General features: G+C 33.9%; 1 protein-coding gene across 3 annotated transcripts in view; it reads left to right on the forward strand.

Moving 5' to 3' along the window:
• Positions 1-22802, forward strand: part of PLD5 (phospholipase D family member 5) — a 397224-nt gene that overhangs the window by 126799 nt on the left and 247623 nt on the right. For 2 of the 3 annotated variants that reach the window (XM_074222900.1, XM_074222901.1), the window contains exon 2: positions 1377-1513. In XM_074222900.1, coding sequence (XP_074079001.1) covers positions 1377-1513 — 137 coding nt within the window. Of the gene's footprint in view, positions 1-1376; positions 1521-22802 lie in introns of those variants that run through there. The other variant, XM_074222902.1, reaches the window with a different exon arrangement.

Below are 22802 nucleotides of genomic sequence, written 5' to 3' on the forward strand. Positions count from 1 at the left end.
TGGTCATAGGGATTTCTAGCATATCTCCAACCTTACAGCTCTAGTCTGTGATTCTAAGCCATCTTTCAAATATAGCAAATTGCAGCCATGGCCATAAGCACTGAGCTTTAGATAGACCCTAGCAAGTGTACCTTTTACTCATCCACTCTCATCTGCCTTGTACAAACAATCTTTTAAGCTGCAGTTTATGTTTTGTGAGATAGCTTCAGTACTACTCCTTCAAGGCTGTTTGTAATGTTCATTTTAACCTTATTTCATCTTTATAAAAATGTCAGAGGAAACTGGACAACATAATATAATTAACTCCTAGCCTTGCTCTACTCCCTATCAAAGAAGGACTCTGTTTTCTATAATCAGCTCTTCCCATTATCCTGTAGAGTTTAGTGACCTTAAAGTTTGAAAGGCCTGGGGCCTTGCAGGTAAGGGAATAACTTTGTGACAAGCTGACTATATATCTTCATGTGTTCACTGTAATAAGGTGTGTGAATGACAGTTAATTGTGTCTTTAAAATGGAATTTTAGGGGGTGGCTAGGTGGTGTGGGGGTGGCTAGGTGGCATAGTGGATAAAGCACCCGCCTTGGAGTCAGTAGTACCTGGGTTCAAATCTGGTCTCAGACACTTAATAATTACCTAGCTGTGTGGCCTTGGGCAAGCCACTTAACCCCATTTGCCTTGCAAAAATCTAAAAAAAACAAAAGAAAAAATGGAATTTTATATATAAACGTCCCTTTGCTGCTTACATTTTATTATATTATAATATGTCATGTATTATATTGTATATAAAACAATATATTACTTCATTTTGTTTGTTTGGTTTTTGTTTACTCTTTAAACCCAGTGAGGCTGATCAAAATTTAGGGCACTTTTCAGCATCCAAGGGAGTTCTCCTGGAAGTCATTTCTATAGAGGTTGAGGCAGGGGGTTAGAAATGAGAGGAGCATAAGAGAGAGGAAATCAAGTTCAGTAAGGAGAAGGTGGAGAGGGGAGTGATGGTAAATGGATAATAAGTTGCAATTACTGATCTGTCCTGTGTTCTATTTTTAATTAGAAGTAATGGATTTTCAGTGATCCCTTCTGAGCCACTTTTGATCAGAGGGAAATAAAGGAGGTATTCAAAAGTCTTGGCACTGAATTGTGAATTATTTAATAGTATCTGACATGTAGCAGGAACTTGAAGGCTGTATTGAAGAATAGGTTTAGAGGTCTTATACATTTTCACCCAGAGAACAATTTTGCTCTGGCAATGATGAAAGTAAGGTATTCAAAGGATTTTTTTTTCACTAGTTTTGAAAAAAGCTGTCAAATCTTGAGTTTCCTAAAAGAGAGCTATAACACTCATTTTTCTTTTTCTTCTTTTGTTTTTAATCTTTTTCAGTCCCAGCAAAAGTGCATTGTGATCTTTGCCCTGGTATGTTGCTTTGCCATCCTAGTTGCCTTGATCTTTTCAGCTGTAGACATCGCAGGAGAGGATGAGGATGGACTCTCAGAAAAGAATTGTCAAAATAACTGTCGGTAAGAGGTAACAAACAAAAATTCTCTTTTGGGGGGTGGGAAAGACAAGTTGGGGAGGCACAAAATCTGTAAGGTAACAAGACAAGTTATTAGGCTTGGATAAGATTATATTTGCTTATTGTAAATCAAAAATGCTACTTCAGGGAGAAGAAATAATAATGTTTACATAACCTTGAGAAAGAGGAGAAAATGGTGAATTTTGGAAATAGCTTTGAGATTTGTAATCCTTTGGACTTGATGACCTTATTTTGGCTCATTTAAGTTCAACAATAGCCTGTTATTGCACATTTTTGAGTACTCTAGCATATACAGAACAATCTAAGTTCTTTGTGATCAAAAACATTAGTTTATTCAATAAATAATCTGTAAAGGCTTTTTATTTGTAAGGCACTTTGATAGGAACTAGAAAGGATATTGTTCTAAAACTAAGCAACAAAAATGCAAATAAAGCATTTTGAATAAAATATGAACTGAAATCCCTCCCACTTGTGTTTATACTCACATCTCAGATTGTTAATGAAATAATAAGTTTAAAGTGCTTAGCAGACTGTCTAGCATATAGGTGCTTGTATCATTCTTTTTCTCCTATTAAAGCAGGAAGAAAGGTCAAGGAAAATGATCATCTCTTTTATCCCCCACATTTTACAAATGATGAAGGAAAGACAGAGAAGGGTAAAATATGAGAAGAATAGAATTTCAGATTTTGGAAAAAATCCAGAGAACAACCAATATAGTATATTAATAACTTGAATCGCTTTTCAACAGCCCTAACAAATGATGAATGGACTTACACTGGAAAACTTCCAGTCATAGAGAACTCATTATCTTTTGAGGCAACCCTTCCAATGTTTGGAAAATTCAAATTGAAAGGAAGTTTTTCATTATACTGAACCCAAATCTCTCTATAACTTCTGCCCATTCCTCCTGTTCCCAAAACATATAGCAAAATTAGTCTCAGTGCTTTTTTGTGATAGGACTTCACATCATTCAGTATATCTTTTATTTTTTTCCCTCCTCCAGGATAAAATTCTTTTCCATTATTATAGGCCCTTTTTCTTAGATATTGTCTCCAGTGAATTACTGTTTACTATCATTAGCAGTCTTGATCTGTGTTTTTCTTGGCTCAGAAGATATCTATCTATTTATATCTATCTATATAGCTATCTATCTATCTATCTATCTGTCTGTCTGTCTGTCTGTCTTTCTATCTATCTATGTAATTTCTTTCATCCTCCCTCAATCTTCATTAGATATAGGTTATAAAAGTCTATAGGCACATATAGTCTTTGAAACCCTTTTACATATAGTCTAATACTCATCAAGAACCTTTCATTCCTGCACCTTAAGCTTGTGACCTAGCTATTCAGAAGCTACCCTCAAATGCCATCTTTTAAAAAACTATCTTAATTTCAATTTCTGTCTTACATTTTCTTCTCAAAACTCTAAATACATCATTTGGCACATTTCCTAGCATTTAAGAAGTGATTAATAAATGCTTGTTGACTGAATAAATTCATTTAGCAGACTGTCTAATAGCAGAAGCTGGATTGCAACCCAGTTCTCGCCACTATAGCATAATGCCTCAAATTTTTTTTCAAATCAGCTACTCTGTTTCTATCTGCACAGATTGTGGAGATTACTTGTCTTAGTTTACTACGAAGTGATACGTAGTAGCTCCATGTACTCATTCCCACTTGATGAATAGCAGTGATTAAAATATGGTTTTGTTCTATATCTAATCTCTCCTACTTAGATGGGGAAGTAGTTAAAAAGAATCAGGTAATAATTCAATGTTGATATAAATAATTTTGCAATTCTAAAGTAAGGCCACAAGCTGTAATCATAATTGAGAGTTAAGGAAGATTATGAACTCAAGTTGTATTTTTGACAAAGAGACAAAATTATAATGGTAGTGTTTTTCCCTGCCTCATTTAAAAAAAAAGCAACACCTAGGGGTATATTTTAAAAATCTTGTTATTTTGTTATAGAATAGCTTTCTATTGGTGTTGAAAGTTTTGGCACAATGAAGGTTCTGAAAAAAAAAGTGAAATAAGATTTTAAAATCTGGTGATAAATGTTAATGCAGTAACCAGGCAATAGAGTAATAAACAGAAGAGAGCTTCAAAGTCAGGAATAGGAATATATATATATATATATATATATATATATATGTGTGTGTGTGTGTGTGTGTGTGTGTGTGTGTGTGTGTGTGTATATATGTATATATTAGGTTTTTTGCAAGGCAAACGGGGTTAAGTGGCTTGCCAAAGGCCACACAGCTATGTAATTATTAAGTGTTTGAGACCAGATTTGAACCCAGGTACTCCTGACTCCAGGGCCTGTGCTTTATCCACTGCGCCACCTAGCCGCCCCCCAATAAGGAATATATTTTAAATTCTACTCCTTTGTGTTGAAAGACTTCTTTTTTTTATAAAAGTAGTTCCTCCAGGATATTGAATTTGGGAAAGGTTTTCTGGACAAGAACAATATTCCTAAAAACTGACATGCAATAGTACTCCATGGAAGTATATACCTTTTTTCCCAGAAAGCAGGAGTCACCAAACTGATGATTCCATTTTTCTAACTGAAAAGTTTCTGTATTCTTTCATCTTAGAAAGCTATCTGCTACTGAGTCTAGAGTCAGGAAAGGCTGATTTTATATCCTGCCTCAGACACTTACTAACTTTGTGACCTTGCAGAAATCACTTTATCTATGCCTGCCTCAGTTAGCTTATAGGCAAAATATCATTTCCCCTACCTCCCAGAGTTGTTGCAAGGATAAAATGAGATAATGTTTGTAAAATTCTTTAAAAATATTAAAGCAATATGTAAATGTTTGTTATTATTACCAATACTTTCATCCTTATATATTGCCTTCTCAGACCTTCTTCTAACCAGGCTGAAACTTTTCCTTGTCAGTCCTGCTACTAACCACATTCACTTTGATTTAAGAGACCTTATGTTAGTACAGTTGTCAACTTTTCTGAAAATGTTTCTTCCACTTTTCACCTTTGCTGAAATATGACTTTCCCATAATGATATATAGGGAGGAAATAAATGTATATAACACTATTCAGTCAATAAATACTTTCTACTCTTTTTTCATTTGAATTTCATAATGATCCTGATACAAAGGCCATTTCTTATCATCATGATTTATTCCTTTTTTTCCTTTCTTTACCTGGGAATATCCTCTTCCCCATATCTTCCAGATTGAAGACCACTTTTCTTTTTCAGAGTTTTTTTTAAAGGCAATAGTTTTAAGTGGCTTGCCCAAGGCCACACAGCTAGGTAATTATTAAGTGTCAGAGGTCGGATTTGAACTCAAGTATTCCTAACTCCAAGGCCAGTGCTCTATCCACTGCACACCTAGCCATCCCTACATTTTGTTTTAAATCTCATTTCAATTATTATGTCCTCCGTGAAAGTTTTCTTGATCCCTTCCAAGGAGAACAATCTCTCCTTTCTCGGAATTCGTAAAGCTCTTTGTAATCGACCAATAGAAAGTTCCCTTAAAGTTCCTATGATTCAGTTATTCATTCAAAATATTCATTAAGAACTTATTTGGTTAAAGGCACTGTGCTAGAAGCAAAAGGAGATACAAAGAAATTTTATTTATTCTCAAGAAATTTACATTCTAAAGAAAATCAGTTTACATTCTAATGGGTGAGACAAGATTTGTACAATTGATTGTTGGCAGATCTATGACTTCATTATATAGACATTCTTCCCAGGTGATTCTGATTTGTGACTTTCTATAAATCCTTCCTAGAGGAATTCTCCAATGCCCTGCAAGTCTACTTTCTCCAGGCTTCTGAGGGTTCAAGGGAGTTCAAGAAGAGTGCTTCTCTTTTACTAAACTCTAATAAAGTTTTCTATTGCTGATTTAGCCTTTAAAAAATGTTTGTAAAATGCTTTCCCCATCATTTCCTGCTTAAATCTATTCCTTTGTCTATCAGTGCTGCCTCTTCCAGATATATGTACTGACTTTTAGTTCTTTTCCAATTTCATGAATAGAAGTGAAATTCTCTGTTTCCCTTTGCTCTCACTAGATGATTGATGTAAAGCTCAGTAATTAGTGTACCAATAAACTATATCATAACCAAAGCATCTATTTGTTAATTTTTCCCTGCGTGACTCCTAGAGCAGTCAAATTTGAGTGCATATGAATCTCGTTCAGAAGATCCACACCCTATAGTGTATTAGAACCCAGCAATCATCTAATGACATTCACAAAACAGAATTTCTATGAAATTTGTCTTTCTATAAATAAAAATACTCTTCTGTTTAGACGTTTTGCTAGTCATTATAACACTGGCAGCTATGTGCACTCACCTCAGTAAAACTAGGTAAGCTGTAATAAAGATGAATAAAATAGGGTCTTATATTTTTACTTCCACTGGACTACCCAGAGTTCTTTGTCTATAATGTGTTTAAAATGCTTAATAAATTACTATTTTACCTTCTGTGATATAATTTTTTTCATATATAAATATATCATGTAGATTATTTACTCCTTCTCCTTGGTAAAATTTCATCATGGGGAGATATTGAGATGCATATGTTTTAGTAATAAAAAAAATAATGTATATATTAGTTAAAATTTCAAAATCTGACTGCTAAATGTAAACAGAGTAATTTCATGCTATAAATCCTCCTAACTTATGTGTTTCAACTCTGCATAATGATAAGATGAGCATGGAGAAAAAAAGAGTGATGGAAAAATATTTTTTAAATCTCAGTGAAGAAAAGTAATGCTCCCAATATGTATTTAAGGATAAATTATCTAGCTCTAAATTCTACTCATAGAAAATTACCTGAATTTATGACCTAAATCTCTTATTATTTATAGAATGAAGCACTGATTTCCTGGGCCAAAGCATACTTGAGTTAGTCCATTAAAAAAAAAAGACTGTACTTTCGCTGTGAAAACATCAAGGATAATTTTAAAAGATAATATTTTAATCTTTAGCTTTTAATGTTTAAAGTAGGAAGTATGAAAGAGCATAGAGCTTCCTGATGGCCTATAATTGCTAATTTGTAATAGAAGCTAATCATTTCAATTTTAACTTTAATGAACTTAAATATGTGATTAATTACGTTGGCATTTCTTCATGTCAGGCTTATTTCTAGTGAAGTAATCTGGGAATCTTTTTTCCCCCCTTCAAAATGAGAGAGTGTGGCATGGTAGATAGAATGCTGTTTTCAGAGTTGGAGATCTGGGTTCATATTTTTCCTCTGACTGGAGGAGATGTACAATCTTAAGCTTAAGACATGAGCAACTAAATACTGGTAACACAGTCTAGATTGTTTATTGTAGAATATGTAGAGAAAGACAATCAAGGTGGTGAAGGATCTTGCCTCAAATTGAAACTGGAGAAACTTGAGATGCTTTGTCTAAGAAGAGAAGAACCTGAAGGTCTTCCAGTATTTTAAGAGCTGTAATTTGGAGGAGGTATTTAACTGGTTCCATTTAACTTATCAAGCAGAACTAGGAAGTAGAAGATGCAAATAGGGAAACTGAGATTCAGTGTTAGGAAGAACAGTCACATTTAGAACTATTTAAAAGTATGATGCCATTGCCTCAAATTTAGTGGATTCTTCCTCCTTGGAAGTTTTCAAGTATAGGATGTATACCCACTTGTCAACTCTTTTATAGCAAGGGTATTCTTTTCTTCTGTGTATCAAACAGGATGACTCACTGAGTCAATCTCTTCCAATTCTCAAATATGGTAGTTCTATCATTCACTTAAAAGATTGCCCTCAGGTTGCTTCTGTTTACAAAGGTTGAAAATGATTCTGATCAAAACCTTCAATCAAGCTGATGGGCATGGTATATTTCTACAGTGATGGAATTGATGTAGCTAGTAATGCTTTATATGGGATCAGTGTAAGCAAGAGAGAAGAGGAAGCACTTGGAGGATTACCTAAAGGACAGCTTCAACTAGTGTTTGAGAGGATAGTTAAGAAACTGACAGTAGGAGACACAATAGCCTGTAATATATAGCACTCATACTGTCTATATGTTCATGGATAAGTATCAATTTCCTTATCTAGTCATTTGGGCAGAAAGAGGCACAATATTTAAAATATAATAACAATAATAAATAGAAACAATAACTGGCACTTGCACAGTGCTTTACAATTTGAAAAGTACTTAACAAGTGCTATCTTATATGTTCCTTACAATAACTAGTTATTGCTGTTCCCCTTGTACTAATGAAAAACTGAAACTTGAAGAAATTATCTATTCAGGTCCATATAGTCTTACTTAGAAGCATGATAAAACTGATGAACTCCTTTTTTCTATATATAATGTAAAAACAAATATTATTGATGTGCCTGGTTGATGAATTTATTCCTCAAAAAGTATAGAAAAGTGGTGATTGAAACTGCTGTTCTGTTCCTAATTCAAGCAAAGAAAGAGAAACTTACTAAAGCAAAATAATGAAAATTTTGAGAGAATTGGCCATTTCATCTTATTGCTTATGTTTGGAAAAGAGAGTAAAGGTGAACATAAGCTGACATCCATCCTGAGTTTGGTAAGAACAGATTTCAAAGAGTTCATCCTGAGAAAGAATCTTGGATTCAGTGGCGTTGGCTGTTCACAAGAATGAAATTTGGAAGACATATCATTCTACTGAAGAAAAAAATGAAAAAAAGTATCCAGAGAGATTAAAGTGAATACATAGGGAATTTATGAAATCTTGGATTTTTTTTACTTAATGTTTAAAGGATACAATCAAGGATAACTAAGGGCAAGCTAAAGGGAATTTCAGCATTATTGTCAGAATGGTGAAAACATAGCTACAACTCAGAACAAGCTGAGGCTTACAATGAAAACTAAGGAAAACAGAAAGGGTACTTTAGTGATGCTGAGGGTAAGAAGGAGATCAAAGAAGTGACAGATGGTGAGATGACAGAGAAAAGAGAGATTCAACTTTTATTTTGCTTTTGCTTTCTTAACCAAGAAGAATGTTCTTCAACTTGGGGAAAATAGAACAAAAGTAGCTAACAGGAAGTTGAAACTGAAAAAAAATGGATGAGTACATCTAGCTATCCTAAATAAGTTAAAGAAATTTCATCCTTATGAACTATATCTTAGGTTAATGAAAGAATAGATGTGATTTCCAAGCTATGGTCAATGATTTTTTTAAATTATAGAAATGGGAGGGAGGATTTAGGATTGAATATAGGCAAATATTGTGCTTACTTTCAAAAAAAGAATATTGAATCTTCCAAAAAATATATTTTTTCATTTGACTTTAATTTATTGCAAAATTATTGAATGTACAATAAATGTTTACAAATCATCCCTTATCAATATGAAAGAATGATCACTAATAATTAGCCTGACTTCATGAAGAACTTATTATGCCAGGCCAATCTCATTTGGTTTTTTTTACATATTTATAGATTTGTAGATAAGAAAAGTAACAGACATAGGAAACTTAATCAGCAGAAAAGCATTTTTTTAAAAAAAGCTCTCATTCTCTTTTTTTGAAGAAGAGGAAGACTTATGGGCTGGATTATAGGATAATTAGAATTCAGAATATCAGTTTGAAAGAACAGTCTTCAAATGAACTGATGCCACTGGAAGTAGTTATCTAGCTAGTGCCCTCAGGGATCTGTCCATGGTCCTGTACTGATTTTCCCCCAATTACTTGAGAATAGGGAGAAATGGCATATTTACCAAAATTATAAAAGGCACAAAGCTAGGAGAGGAAGATAATAAGATGAAATATAGTCAAGATTTTAAAATATTTGATAGCTTATAACAATGGGTAGAAATCTAATAGCTTGAACTTTAATAGAATTAAATGTGAAGTGTTACTATGGGTTTAAAAAATCAACTATATATGAACAGTATAGGGAAAGTATGGCTAGATTTAAGATCATGTGAAATAATTTAAGGAGGTGCATATTTGGTTTGTAAGTTCAATATATAAAAACAAAATATATAATTTTGTCATAAGCTTCATTTAAGAGAAATATAATGGAAGAGATCTGATAGTTCTCTATCTGGTGAGACTACCCTTATTGTATGATATTATTATGTGTCTTGACCTGAGTATCACAGGATATTGTTGACATTAACAAAAAACATGGATGCTTAAGAAGGGCAACCAGGTTGGTATGGGAAATAGAGAAAAATTGAATAATAGTCTTAAAAGACTTATGGTTGTTTAGCCTGGAGAAGAAAAGATTTAAGGAAATCATGACAGCTGTATTGAAATATTCAAAGGATTATCATGATGTTAAAGGATTATTTATTCTGCTTGGCCTCAGAGAATAGATTTAATATCCCTTCCAATTCTGATATTCGCTCATTTTGTGATTATGTAATAGACATACCATCTACCTCTGAATCCATGCTTGAAGTCCTTTCAGATTGGTAAGGCTTCCTAAAATTTATTAATTTTAGCCTTAGATAAATAGTCATATCCACACCACAAAGAGGCATAAGAATAGAAATTTAAGAAGCTTAAAATTTGTAAGAGAAATAATCTTTTCTGGACTATTCCCAAATAGCCTCAGTCAAAACAAATAGCCAAACAAAAACAGAATGATCACTAAAACTTTTCTATGATAACAACTCTACTGCATGCTGCCAAAATCCTGAGGCTTCAATAATCTGGAATGGAAGAAAAACAGAGATAGCATTTTCATATGGAAACTGTTTTATAAATTATGGTACTATTCTCAACTTCTTTATATTTAGGTATCTGGTCACTTCTTAAATCTTTTAATCATATGAAGTTCTTATTTCTCTTTGTTTAGTAAAATAATACAGCACAGAAAAGCATATCTGTTGGAACATTAAAATATGGTATATCATATCTGTTTCTTCATCACTGTTAGTGTCACATAATCTATTTCTTCCTGAAAAAAATAGCCCTCACAGTAAGCCAATTTCAATAATGCCACTTAAAACAATAAAATTTACTTTCACAGGCATTTTGATGAGAATACTGCTTTGTGAGCTCTTAGATGAAGAAAATGATGCAGTTTAAAATTAATCACAGTTATAAAAGAGTGGCATAGATTATAATTTCTGAAAACATATTTTGACATATCTTTGTTTGCAAAGTCAATCACATCAAGATAGTGAATTGTTTTAGTTCATATTTTTAATGAATTCTACCCTGAAGATGTAGGGCATTATCAGGTAGGCAGTGACAGATGAGGTTGGTTAGGAAGCTCTACTGAGCAATCTGGCAATTCTGCTTGTCTTTCTGCAGACTCATTTAATTGAGTACTGATAGAATTAGTTTGGTGTAATGAAAAGATTTTTTTAATCAGACAACAGGCCCAACAAAACCTTGTTACACTGGACAGTAAATTTTGCCAGAATTGCTATTTTAGGAAACTGGCAGATAGATAAATTTGTTTCCTCTTATAGGAAAAAGTAATCAATATAAAAAGTAAAAGTTAAAGGAAATCAATATTATTATGGAGCACAGAATAAACTAGTCACCTAGTCACCTTCTATGAGAGAGTTTTTAGACTTGGATTAGGACTGGGAGACAGCATAGCCATGTTTCAGACTTGGTTCAGCCACTTACTAACTGTTTATTTTTGAACAAATGACCTATAAATTTCATCTTCATCTGTAAAATGAGAATCCTATTAAAACTGTCACTAAACAGTTTTTTCAATAAAGTTAAAAAAATTGATAGAGAAGATGTGTTAAGTGTCATGGATCTTTGCCCTCATCAAGGTTGGGGTTGGTAAGACTCATACAGGAAAGAAATACCATAGTGATTATGCCCTCTGGGGGTGGTACATAAAGGGATCCTGTGAGTTTTCACTAGGTAGTGACTCAAATTATAGTACCTCAGGGTGGTGTGGCAGATGCCACAGAGTATAAAAACCTGGTCTTTAGGGGGAGGAACAGTGATATAATATAGTGTTACCTTGGAGCAAAACTCCATTTACCCTGTGTCAGTTTCAGATATGATCCATATAAACCTCATCAAATCAGTTATGGGTGCTACATAAATCCAAATATGTAAAATTGTCACATAAATCATAAAATGTTTTCCAAATATAAATCAATAATACTATTTTCAAAGCCTCTTTCTTATGGGTGGGTTCATTATTCACCCAGTATTAGAGATATAGATTCAGAACTTCATGCAATTTAAGGGTTGTTGAAATGGAAATAAGACATTGTTTGCCATGTCCAGAATAGCACAAGGATATCTTACTCAGAATTATGTAATCCAAGAGGCTCTACATATGAACATTAAATCTAATCAAAATATTCTGTTTTTAGGAAGAACTTAGTAGCCTAGAATCAGTCAAAAGTATATCTAACCTCAAAGTAAGTTGAAATATCTCCATATGTGACAAGGTAAAATGGCATCTATTGGTAGTATGCTATTTTAGCACTGAGACAGGAGAAGGGGGGAAAAGGAGAGGAATGAAGCAAAGTTTATAGTAATCTGCCTTTCAAAAATAGGTCAGGGAAGAATGAAGGATTTGCCACTGGGTAGAAATTCTCTTATTCTTGTTGTAGATAGCCCTGTCTTTTGCAAAGAAAGTATAATTTTCTCTTCCTGGGTCTGAAAGAGGACTCAACTAATTTTTACTGAGTTTTCCATGCTTCTGTTCTGATTTCAAACTAGTCTTAATACAATTTTTTTTTCAATGTGGAAGAATTCAGTGTAACTGGAACTATTTAAGGAGAAAATTTTGTGAGTGGTTTGGGGAGGATGGAGGGAAGATTAAAAAAGAGAGAAACAGATAAAGACATGATACAGAAATAATACAGGAGGACAATGCAGCCATCTTTTCTTTTAATTAGTGATTCTCTTCTCAGGTGGTTTCTAAAAGTATCAGAAGAGTCTTTGATCTGGTTCTTATAATCACATCTGCTAAAGGCAGAAATATACCAAGAACATAGCTCTGAATAATTTGGTTTAGAATTTTTGATTCAGTGTGATTACCTCATGCTAAAAGCAAATGAACACCAGGGAGATGTTCCCTTTATCAATAAAATCAAAGTTCTAGATGAAGAAAGAAAAAAGTTGCATTCTACATTGGAAGATAAGGGGAAGAGAGGTGACTGGAGTATGCTTTATTAAAAACCTACTGTGTACCAAACACTGCTAATTATTTTTTAAAATATTATCTCATTTTAGTTCTGTGAAGCATCATCTAGTATATCATTTAGCTTCTGATTTCAATAAAGCCCCAAGATGCTGTATGGTATGGAAAAAGAGCATTAGATTTCTAATCAAAGAACATTCCCAAATCAAATCCCAGTTCTGTTCCTTGTTAACTGTTTGACCTTGGGAAATCACTTAACTTCTCTGATCATCAGTTTCTTCATTTGCAACAGGAGGATCAACTATTAAAATAATCTACAAACTGTGAAATATAAATATATGTACATGTACATTTCATTTGCTTTTGTATATACATACTCTTTAAGGAGAAAAAGTTGACATCCTTCAATGAACCATGGCTTTTCCAGTCAATTTGTTATGCAAGGAGATATAGAATATTAACCAGCTCAGTCATATTTAATTTTCAGTGTAAGGTATTGCATAATCAATTTAATTATAACATTAGATTTTGTGACTACAAAATACTTGACAAATGTTATCTCATTTGATGATCATCATAAAACTCTGAGGGAGGTACATTAGATGGTAGAAATGTAATTTCCCTGTTACTAATCAGAAAGTATTAAATATAATTAATACATATAATTAGTGGGAGAATTATGACTCAAGACTCAAGACAAGATTTTCGGACTTCAAGTCTAACTCTATCTACTAAAGCACTCTTTAACTGTGCATTTGATGGATTAGTGAAGTCAAGATGTGGATGTGGATATTGTTGCTCAGTTGTGTCTAACTCTTGATGATCTCATTTGGGGCTTTTTTGGCAAGGATGCTGGAATGGTTTACCATTTCCTTCTCCATTTTTTTGGATTTTGCAAGGCAATGGGATTAAGTGACTTGCCTAAGGTCACACAGCTAAGGCAATTATTAAGTGTCTGATGCCAGATTTGAACTCAGGTCCTCCTGACTCCAGGGCTGATGCTCTATCCATTGTACCTCCTAGCTGCCGCTCCATTTCATTTTACTAATGAGGAAACTGAGGCAGAGTGAAGTGACATTGTCCAAGGTCACACAGCTAGTAAATGTCTAAGGTCAGATTAGAACTCTGGAAAAAGAGTCTTCCTCACCCTAGGCCCAGGACTCTAGCCATTGTGCCACCTAGTTGCCCATTCAAACTTTACATTAATAACATGTTATGGATCTGTCATCTATGAATTCATCTAAAACATTAAACTTCCCTGTTTGTTTTAATAACATAAATACTCCATAATTTTCAGTCTCCCTGTCAGGTTGGGTCTTTGTAGAACATAGCTGGAATGAATTGTTTTACAATTATTAATTTATTACACCAAATTCAAATGCCATTAAACTTTAGTAAGTGTCCTTTTGGATTGAATATTGACTCAGAAAAACCACATATTAACATTATCTATCTTTTTTTACATATATATGTACATACACACATATGTTTTGTAAAATACTCCCCAGTTATCTGATTAATTTGAGGTAAAACTCAGAAGTTTGTTGTGGCAGTATGTCCTGAGCAAGTATGACACTTATGATCTACATCATACATGTCAAGGCACGGAGACACAATTTTAAAGGTGACAAAACTGATTAACAGATATATAGATTTTATTATGTTTGTAAACACAAAAGTAGGGATGAACATAATGCCAGATGTAGAACTGAGCCAGTAGGATAATAGGAGAGAATTATACAGCAATGCAAATAAGTCTAATTCTGTCCCTCTTTATATCTATGATGCCAACCTAACTGCCTTGTAAACATATATAGAGAAGTGTTACACAAAGCTAGGAAGGTGCCGTAAATATAAATCAATTTTTTTTCAGGTGGCACACTTAAGGAGGACTTAATCAAGGTCATGAGATAAATCAATAACATAATGCTGCTTGCCATGATCATCAAGCTGGAGATTTAGTTTGGGAATAGAATATTTGTAATCATCAGAGAATATTTTTGTCCTATTGTGGATCTTTTAATAATTCCTGTGTATTCTCTGATTGTTGAGAATGCCATCTGGTGAATGAAAATGTAACAATTGTTCCTTACTGGTTTGGCCTATTTTTGACCCTCATAAATAAAAGAGTGCTTCCCCCCACCTCCTTCTGTCTTTCTTCATCTATTACCTGAGGCTCCAATAGAAATCTTGTATTGACCTAGCTTGATTACTTTCAGATTCTTTCATAGGGTCATTTACTTTCATTATTAGTAAATTCTTCCTGAGATTTTAATGGATCATCAAAACTTAATGAATAGTTTAACACCAACAAAAAAACACCTAATTCATCACAAATGACCACTTTTTTAAAGTTTTAAGTCATCCTACAGGGAATGGAGAGCCTCTAATTTCAATTAAATAGCAAATATATAAGTGAGAATTCTGCTATGAATTTCAGTGCTAATATATTACCATCTTGAAGAGCATTACAGAGTAATAATTTGTATTTCTCCTAAAATTAATTTCTCATTTAAGTGCAACTTTGAAACTTGCTACCCAATTGAGGCAAGATCTCCTACTGAAATAGCATTCTTGGATTTCATATGATCACTTAAACAGGCAAAATAGTTTTGTGGCCTGAGTCCTCCTACATTTGTATTTTTAGTTTTAGAATATTATATTACTTTTAGCAAGTATATTCCTTTGCCTTCCAGATCTTCCAAAATGGGATGCCATTTTACTTCTAGCTCTTATATTTAACCCTTTCTTTCCATTCAGTTACCATAATAATCCAGGCCCTCATCACTTCTCACACAGACTTTTGCAATAACTCTCTAATGGATCTCCCTGATTCTCCTTCAATTAATTTCCATGTAGCTACCAAATTGACAATTCATGGATCCATGTCATTCCCATGCTTAAGAGGCATCAATGTCTCCTTATCCCTAGGATAAAATGCAGACCTTTATGTTTGGTATTTAAAGTACTTCATAATTTGAATACAACTTATATATCCAGACTGATCACACATTAGTGTCCCTCCCCCAATACACACTATTTTCAAAGGGCTGTCTCTTTCCCATATACTACTTGCCAAATCTCATTTCTGGTTTTTTTGCACAGGTTGTTCCTGTGCCTAAGAATTCTCTTATTCCTCTAAGTAGTAGAAGTCCTTTTGTTCTTGTTCAGTTGTTTTCATTATATCCCCTTTATTTTGTACTCTTTGAATCTCTTTATCAATTAAATATTGTTTATTTTCATTGTCTTTACCTTCCTCCTCAACCAGTAAATTCCAAGGGGACAGGTCAAGTGTCATATCCAATGTACATCAGCCATCATGTGAAATATAATGGTCTGACATAGCTCTTCAAAATTTGTTGAAATGTCAAATTTGTAGAATCTCTAGCTCTTTCCAGAGCACTGTTTAGGATGATCCCTGAGGAAGTTTTTTTCTGATTCTTCCAAATGTCCATTACATCCCTTCAGTTCAGTCAATAAAGCCTATTTAGTCTCCCACCTCCATTCATTTGTTCAGATGATAATCTAATTTCTGAAAGGAACTCCTTTCTCTCTTCTACCTGCTTTGTAGACTCCTAACTTTCTTCAAAGAATTACCTAAGTACCATCTCCTGCTCAAGGATCTTCTTAATCTGTGCCCTTACCCCACCCTCAAAGTTCATGAATTTTTAGTTCAATCTTTTTGAAATTACTTTGTTTGACTTTTAATTTGCCTTTTATTTACTTATCTGTATACATATTATGTACCTTAACATACCATTGTTAAGTACCACAAAGGTAAAAATTATTTTGTTATTGTCTCAGCATAATCCCCATAGAAAGCATGGAACACCTATGTGAAAGTCAGATTTTTATGGTTTGTCTTGCTATTTGGTATTCTCTAAAGCAGCTCACAAGAAGGGTATGTTTCCTGAATGTGTTATTACTCTGTTTTACCCTAAATGATTCTTTTGCAGTAATTAAATCCTAAGAGTTTCAAAGAATCTGTAACCAGGGAATAGTAATAGCAACACTAATGTAGCACTTTAGTAAGTAATATTTTTCTCATAATATCATGTCTCCCTTAAAGTGAAAGGGGGAAGGAAGGGAGTTACGAGAAAAAAAGCATATAATTAAGTACTATTCTATGGCAGGCACTAAAATATCTCATTTGATTATTTCCTTATTTTTTAACCAAGGAGGTTAAAAATAACTTGTTTGGTCACATAGCTTGTAAGTGGCAGAATTGAGATTTATGTCCAGGCCTGATGATTCTATAGATGGCTGGTACTCTTTCCCATGAACTGTCCAGTTTCTTTACATTGTGATTCTAAGAAAAACCAACAAATAGCTGTTTGTCATAATTTATTGGCCTTGTTGAAAAATTATACTGCCAGTGGTCCAGAGTGACTTATCAATCAATATAAGCAATGACTATTGAAGTCTGAGCCTATGAGTATCATAAAGATAAGCATGGAAAAAAACTTTTATTTTTTAACAGAAAAAAGTGGAAAATCACAGTCTTATAGTGCCAATGGTATAGTAGAAGGAGAAGTATACACGTAGAATCACAAATCTAGTTCTGGAAGGGACCTCAGAGAATTGGTGATATGAAAAATATATGGTTGATCCACTTCAAGTGGCTACTTTATTCAAAAGAAACAGGATAATCAAAGGTAGGGGTGGGTTTGGGGTGATGAAGGATATTATTATATATTATGAAATTATTTTTATGTGAGGAAATTTAGGAACAAATGAAGGGGGGGACCAAAATATGATGGAGAATGGCTGAGTGACAAAAGAGGAAGAGAAGTGATTTTGTCATTGGAGAATATTTAGACTTAGCATCTGTACAATCTGACATTAAGTGCTTAGTATACAAATATAAATAAAAAGAAAGACAATACCTGCTCTCAAGGAACTGCATTCTAATTGGGAAAATAATATATAAAAGGAAGCTAAAAAATAAGGAGGAATAAAGTGAGAGAAAAATGTTGCTGGCATAGGAGATTGATGCAAAAGTCAGGAGGAGTACAGCCAAACAAGAAATGAAAAAGTAACTGGACTGGTCATCCTTAATGGATGCAATACGAGGAAGAGTTCCAGGGGCAGAGGTTACTTCAGAGGTATGATTTCCAGATGATCTTCTAGGATCAAGAGGTTTCTTGGGCATAATGTACAAATTTATAGGAGTGTAGCAAGGATGAAATGAAGATGGAGAATATAGATCACAAGTTTGGCAATAATAGAGTAATGATGGGACACTGGAGATTTCAAAAAGTTCAGAGGAAGGATAGCTAGGATCCCATGTAGTAAAATGCCTCAGGTAATTTCAACCTAAGAGGGATGGAATAAATTACAAAATTCTAGATTCTATTAAAGAAGAAAAATGGGATATATCTGAAAAGGTCAATGTGGATCCCCAATCAAATTAGAACTAAAAAAAAAAATACAAAGAAAATTGAAGCAAGGCCAAAACAGTTGAACAGAAGAGTGTAGCCTGGTGCTATGGTGTGAAGAATGATGATGATCAAAATGAACTAAGGCTAGTGAGAGAAGCTAAGCTTTTTTTTTTTTAATTAGGTTTGGTTTGTTTTTTTTTCAAGAGAGATAGGGTTAAGTGGTTTGCCCAAGGCAATTATTAAGTGTCTGAAGCCGGATTTGAACTCAGGTACTCCTGACGCCAAGCCCAGTGCTCAATCCACTGTGCCATCTAGCTGCCCCTAAACTAAGCTTTTTAAAAATTTTTATTTATTTATTTATTTTCAGCCGTATGCACATGCTTATTTCCAAGTTACAAAATTTCCCTCCACCATCCCTTCCCACCCCCCTCCCCTCAGGAGGGAACAGTCAGGTTCGCATTTTACATACATGTTTTGATAAACATGTTTACAAATTTGTAATTTTCAATGAGGAATTAGGATTAAGGGAAAGGGATATATGAAATAATTTTTATAAAGTGTTCATCAGATTTGGAAGAGTTGGTTTTTTTTTCTGTTTTTCATCTTCTGGATGGGGACAATATAGTCTATAGCCAGTCAAATACAGTTGTCCTACTCTCTGGACTGCCCAGAGGAGCTGCTTCTATCAGGGTTGTTCATCTCACAGTATTGTTGATTGTACATTGTTATTAGTTCTGCTCCCTTCCCTCAGCATCAGATCTTGTGACTCATTCCATGCTTCTCTAGAGTCTAACCATTTATGGTTTCTTATTGAACAATAATATTCCAAAGTATTCATGTACCATATTATATTTGTACCATATGATTGTTTAGCCATTCCCCAATTGAAGGGCATCCCCTCAATTTCCAATTCTTTGCCACTACAAAAAGAGCTGCTATGAATATTTGGGAACATGTAGGACTTTTCCCATTTTTTATAATTTCTTCTGGATATACACCTAGAATTAGAATTGCTGGGTCAGAAGGTATGAAGTTTTATTGCTCTTTGGACATAGTTCCATATCACTTTCCAGAAATGTTGGATACATTCACAACTCAACCAGCAATGCATCAATGTCCCAATCCTCCCACAACCTCTCCAACATTGATCATCTTCCCTTTTTCTCATCTTGGCTAATCTAATAGGTATGAGATGATAATCATTGTTGTTTTAATTTGCATTTCTCTAATCAATAATGATTTGGAGCATTTTTTCATGTGATTACATATAACTTTAATTTTTCCATTTGAAAACTATCTGTTCATATCCTTTGACCATTTATCAGTTGGTAATTGACTTGTGACCTTATAAATTTGATGCAATTCTTTATATATTTTAGAAATGACACCTTTATCAGAACTCCTAGTTGTGAAGATTGTTTTCCAGCTTTCTGCTTTCCTTCTAATTTTAACAGCATTGATCTTATTAGTGCAAAACCTTTTTAATTTAATATAGTCAAAATCATTTTTCAGTTTATAAAGCACTCTTGATAGAAAGAGCATTCTTTGATCTATTAATTTACCTATGGTAGTGCTCTTTATGTCTAAATGCTGTACTCATTTTGACCTTATTTTGGTATAGGGTGTGAGATGTGGATCGATACCTAGTTTTTGCCATACTATTTTCCAGTTTTCCCAACAGTTTTTGTCAGAGAAGCTAAGCTTAAATCTTGTAAAAAATTTATATGGACCAGAAAGGAAGAGGAGAGAGAAAGAAGGATCAAAGAAGGCAAATTATTTAACTGGAATTTATTTAATCTCTTCTCTCACTTTATGATTTTATTGACTCCTCTGGATTAAATTATCTTCTTTATTCTGGTTATTTTCACATCTACCTATTAAACTATAACCTTCCTATGATCTTCAGTCTCCAACTATATTTCAGAGTCTTGAGCTAGATGTCCAGTGAACTTGCTAAACTGAATGTCTAAAACTGATCTTTCTCCCTAAACCTTCCCCTCTTCTAAATTTATCTATTACTGTCAAGGGCAACACCATTCTTTTAATTCCTCTGGCTTGCAACTTATGTGTTATCCTCAGTTCTCACTTTCACTTCATATCAAGTCTGTTACCACAGTCTAGCTATTTAACCTTTACAACATTTCTCAACTATCCCCTACTTCTCTCCCCGATATGGCCATCACACCAATGATATAGGTTCTCATCTTCTCATAAATGGACTAGTGCAATAGCTTATTGGTTAGTCTGCCTGCTGCAAGTTTCTCCCTTCTCCAATCTATCTTCCATTCAGCTAACAGTAATTTTTAAAAAATGTCAATCTGACTTTTTTTACTCCCTCACCATTCAAAATATCCAGTTACTCCCTTTCACCTGTTTGATCAAATACAAAAATTCCCAGTTTGGTACTGAAAACTCTTTACAAGGCATTTCCCTAACACCTTTGAGGTCTTTCTACACTTTATCCTTCCTCCCCCCACCATGTATTATTTGATCCAGTAACACTGACTTCCTTACTGTTCATTGAACAAGACACTTTATTTATGTCTCTCTGGATACTCTCATGCCTAGAATGTTGTCCTTCCTCATCTTTGCCTCCTGACTTCACTGTTTTCCTTAGAGTACTAGTTAAAAATTCCACTTTCTACAAGAAGCCTTTACCAACCTATTTTTAATTTTAATAGCTTCCCTCTGATGAAATTTTTCCTATTTATCCTACATATAACTTGTTTACATATATTTGCACAATATCTCCCTCATTAGATTATATTTTCTTCTAGAGCTGGAACTATCTTTTGACTTTGTTTATAATCCCAGTATTTAACACAATGCATGGTTCAAATCAAGATCTAATAAATGTTTATAGACTGTGCTAAAGGTAAAGGATAAGACCTTTGCTTGGGGTGGCTGGGCAGGTAAATGCTGACAACAAACAGAGCAGCTAAATTTCAAATTTGTTTCTGATTTTTTTCTGTATAGGAAGCTAATCTTTATACTGTAAATGACAGAATAAAAATAACCAATAAGGAGTTGGCACTCAGGAAAAGCAAGGAGCTAGTAATTACCTAGCTGTTCAAAAAAAGACAGGTTAACAGGTCCAGGTGAACTGAATCTTCATTTCTTGAAAGAACTTGGCAGATATTACATCTGAGCCAATATCAGTGATATGTTAAAGGTCATGGAAGATGAGAGCTACAACAAGATTGGAGAAGGGTATATTCTTACCTCCTCAGATCTCAAGTACTGTGTTTGTTTCTGGGCATCACAGTTTAATAAGACATTAATAAGTTTGGGTTTCCAGAGGAGGGTAACTGGGGTTTTGAGGTAATGTCAAAGGGTTGCTTGAAGGAATTGAGTGTGGTCACACTAGAGAAAGGAAGACTGTTGAAAATTGGGGGCAGCAGTTGGCAAGTTCTTGAAGGGTTGTTATATGGAGGAAGAACTAAGTTTGTTCAGTCTATCCCCAGAGGCAGAAACACTGGGTGGAAGATACAGAGACAAATACAAGTTCAAAGAACTTTAGGAATAACTTCCTAAAAATATGAACTGTTAAAAAATGGAATGTGTTAGCTAGAGAGGCAGTGGATTACTCTTCCTTGAAGGTCTTCAATTGTAAGTGAAATAATTCTTGGTGTGTTTGGTAGTGCAGTTTCATGTGTTGGTTGGATTAGATGACTGCAGCATTCTTTTTCATTTCTCAACTTTTATGATTTTATGATTTTGATTCATTTAACAGTTAAGTGAATGAGATACAAGAAAGCCAAATGTCTTGCCCTAGGTAATAAGCATCAAAGGTTGGATTTTTAACTTGTTCCTTCCCCAACTTTATAAAACACTCTATATTTTAACTCAGGAAACTGAGATCCAGGGAGGTCTAGTGATTTTCTTAAAGTCACAAAATTAATAATTATAAGACTATGAATTTGAATTCAGGCAAGACTTCTAACTTCTGACTTCAAATTACTATTCCTTCCATAGTATCACACAGCCTTCTGGAAATTAGGAGACCTTAGCCAAACTGTGTGACCTTGTGATAATCATTTTACTCCCCTCTCAGGGAGTCAACTTAGTACAATAGGATGAGTGTCAGATTAAGAGTTTCAAGACCTGTAATTAATTGAACCCATGCTCCGATAATGGTCATGTAACCCTGGACAAGTGATTTAATCTGTCCAGATCTCAGTTGTCATCTACAAAAATGATGTTTAACTAGATATCCTCTAATCTGCTATGAAGGATCTAGAAATTGAGGACTTTTAAGCATAAAGATCTTCCTTACAATTCTAAGGTTCTATGTCTAGAATTCTCTGCCTAAAATGATGTGAAAAACTTAGTAATATTATATAACCAGGAAAATCGACAATGAAATATAAGGTCTGTCAGGGCTGCCATTTCAGTAAAATGACAAAGTGATTGTTATATGATTTTTTAAGACTCTGAGACCTGAAGGTCTCTATAAATTGTGTCCCCAAATAACATGACAGACTGACCTTTCCACCTCCCCAACCCACAGATGAACAACTGGAAGAGAAAAGTGTGACTCTAATCCATTAGTTGATCTTGTTTATCAAGCAAATTATTCAGAGAATTGGGATTGAGTTGTTCCAAGCAGTTTGAATGGCAAGACTCAGATTTCATTTCATAAATCCATCACCCTTGACTAAAGTTCAAGGGTATTACTGTTTAATTAGAGAAAAGTATTTTTAAACATTTGTAGCATTTGATACTTCTATTAAAATAGGGCAAAGATTTTCTTTAATGTAGTAAATATATTTAAACTAGAAAAAAGAAAATAACTTTCCCAGAAGGAGACCTGAGGATAGAGAAAAGTTTTGACATAATAGTATCTCTGATTG

This window comes from Macrotis lagotis, chromosome 2 (assembly GCF_037893015.1).
Source record: "Macrotis lagotis isolate mMagLag1 chromosome 2, bilby.v1.9.chrom.fasta, whole genome shotgun sequence".
NCBI classification, from domain to species: Eukaryota; Metazoa; Chordata; class Mammalia; order Peramelemorphia; family Peramelidae; genus Macrotis; species Macrotis lagotis.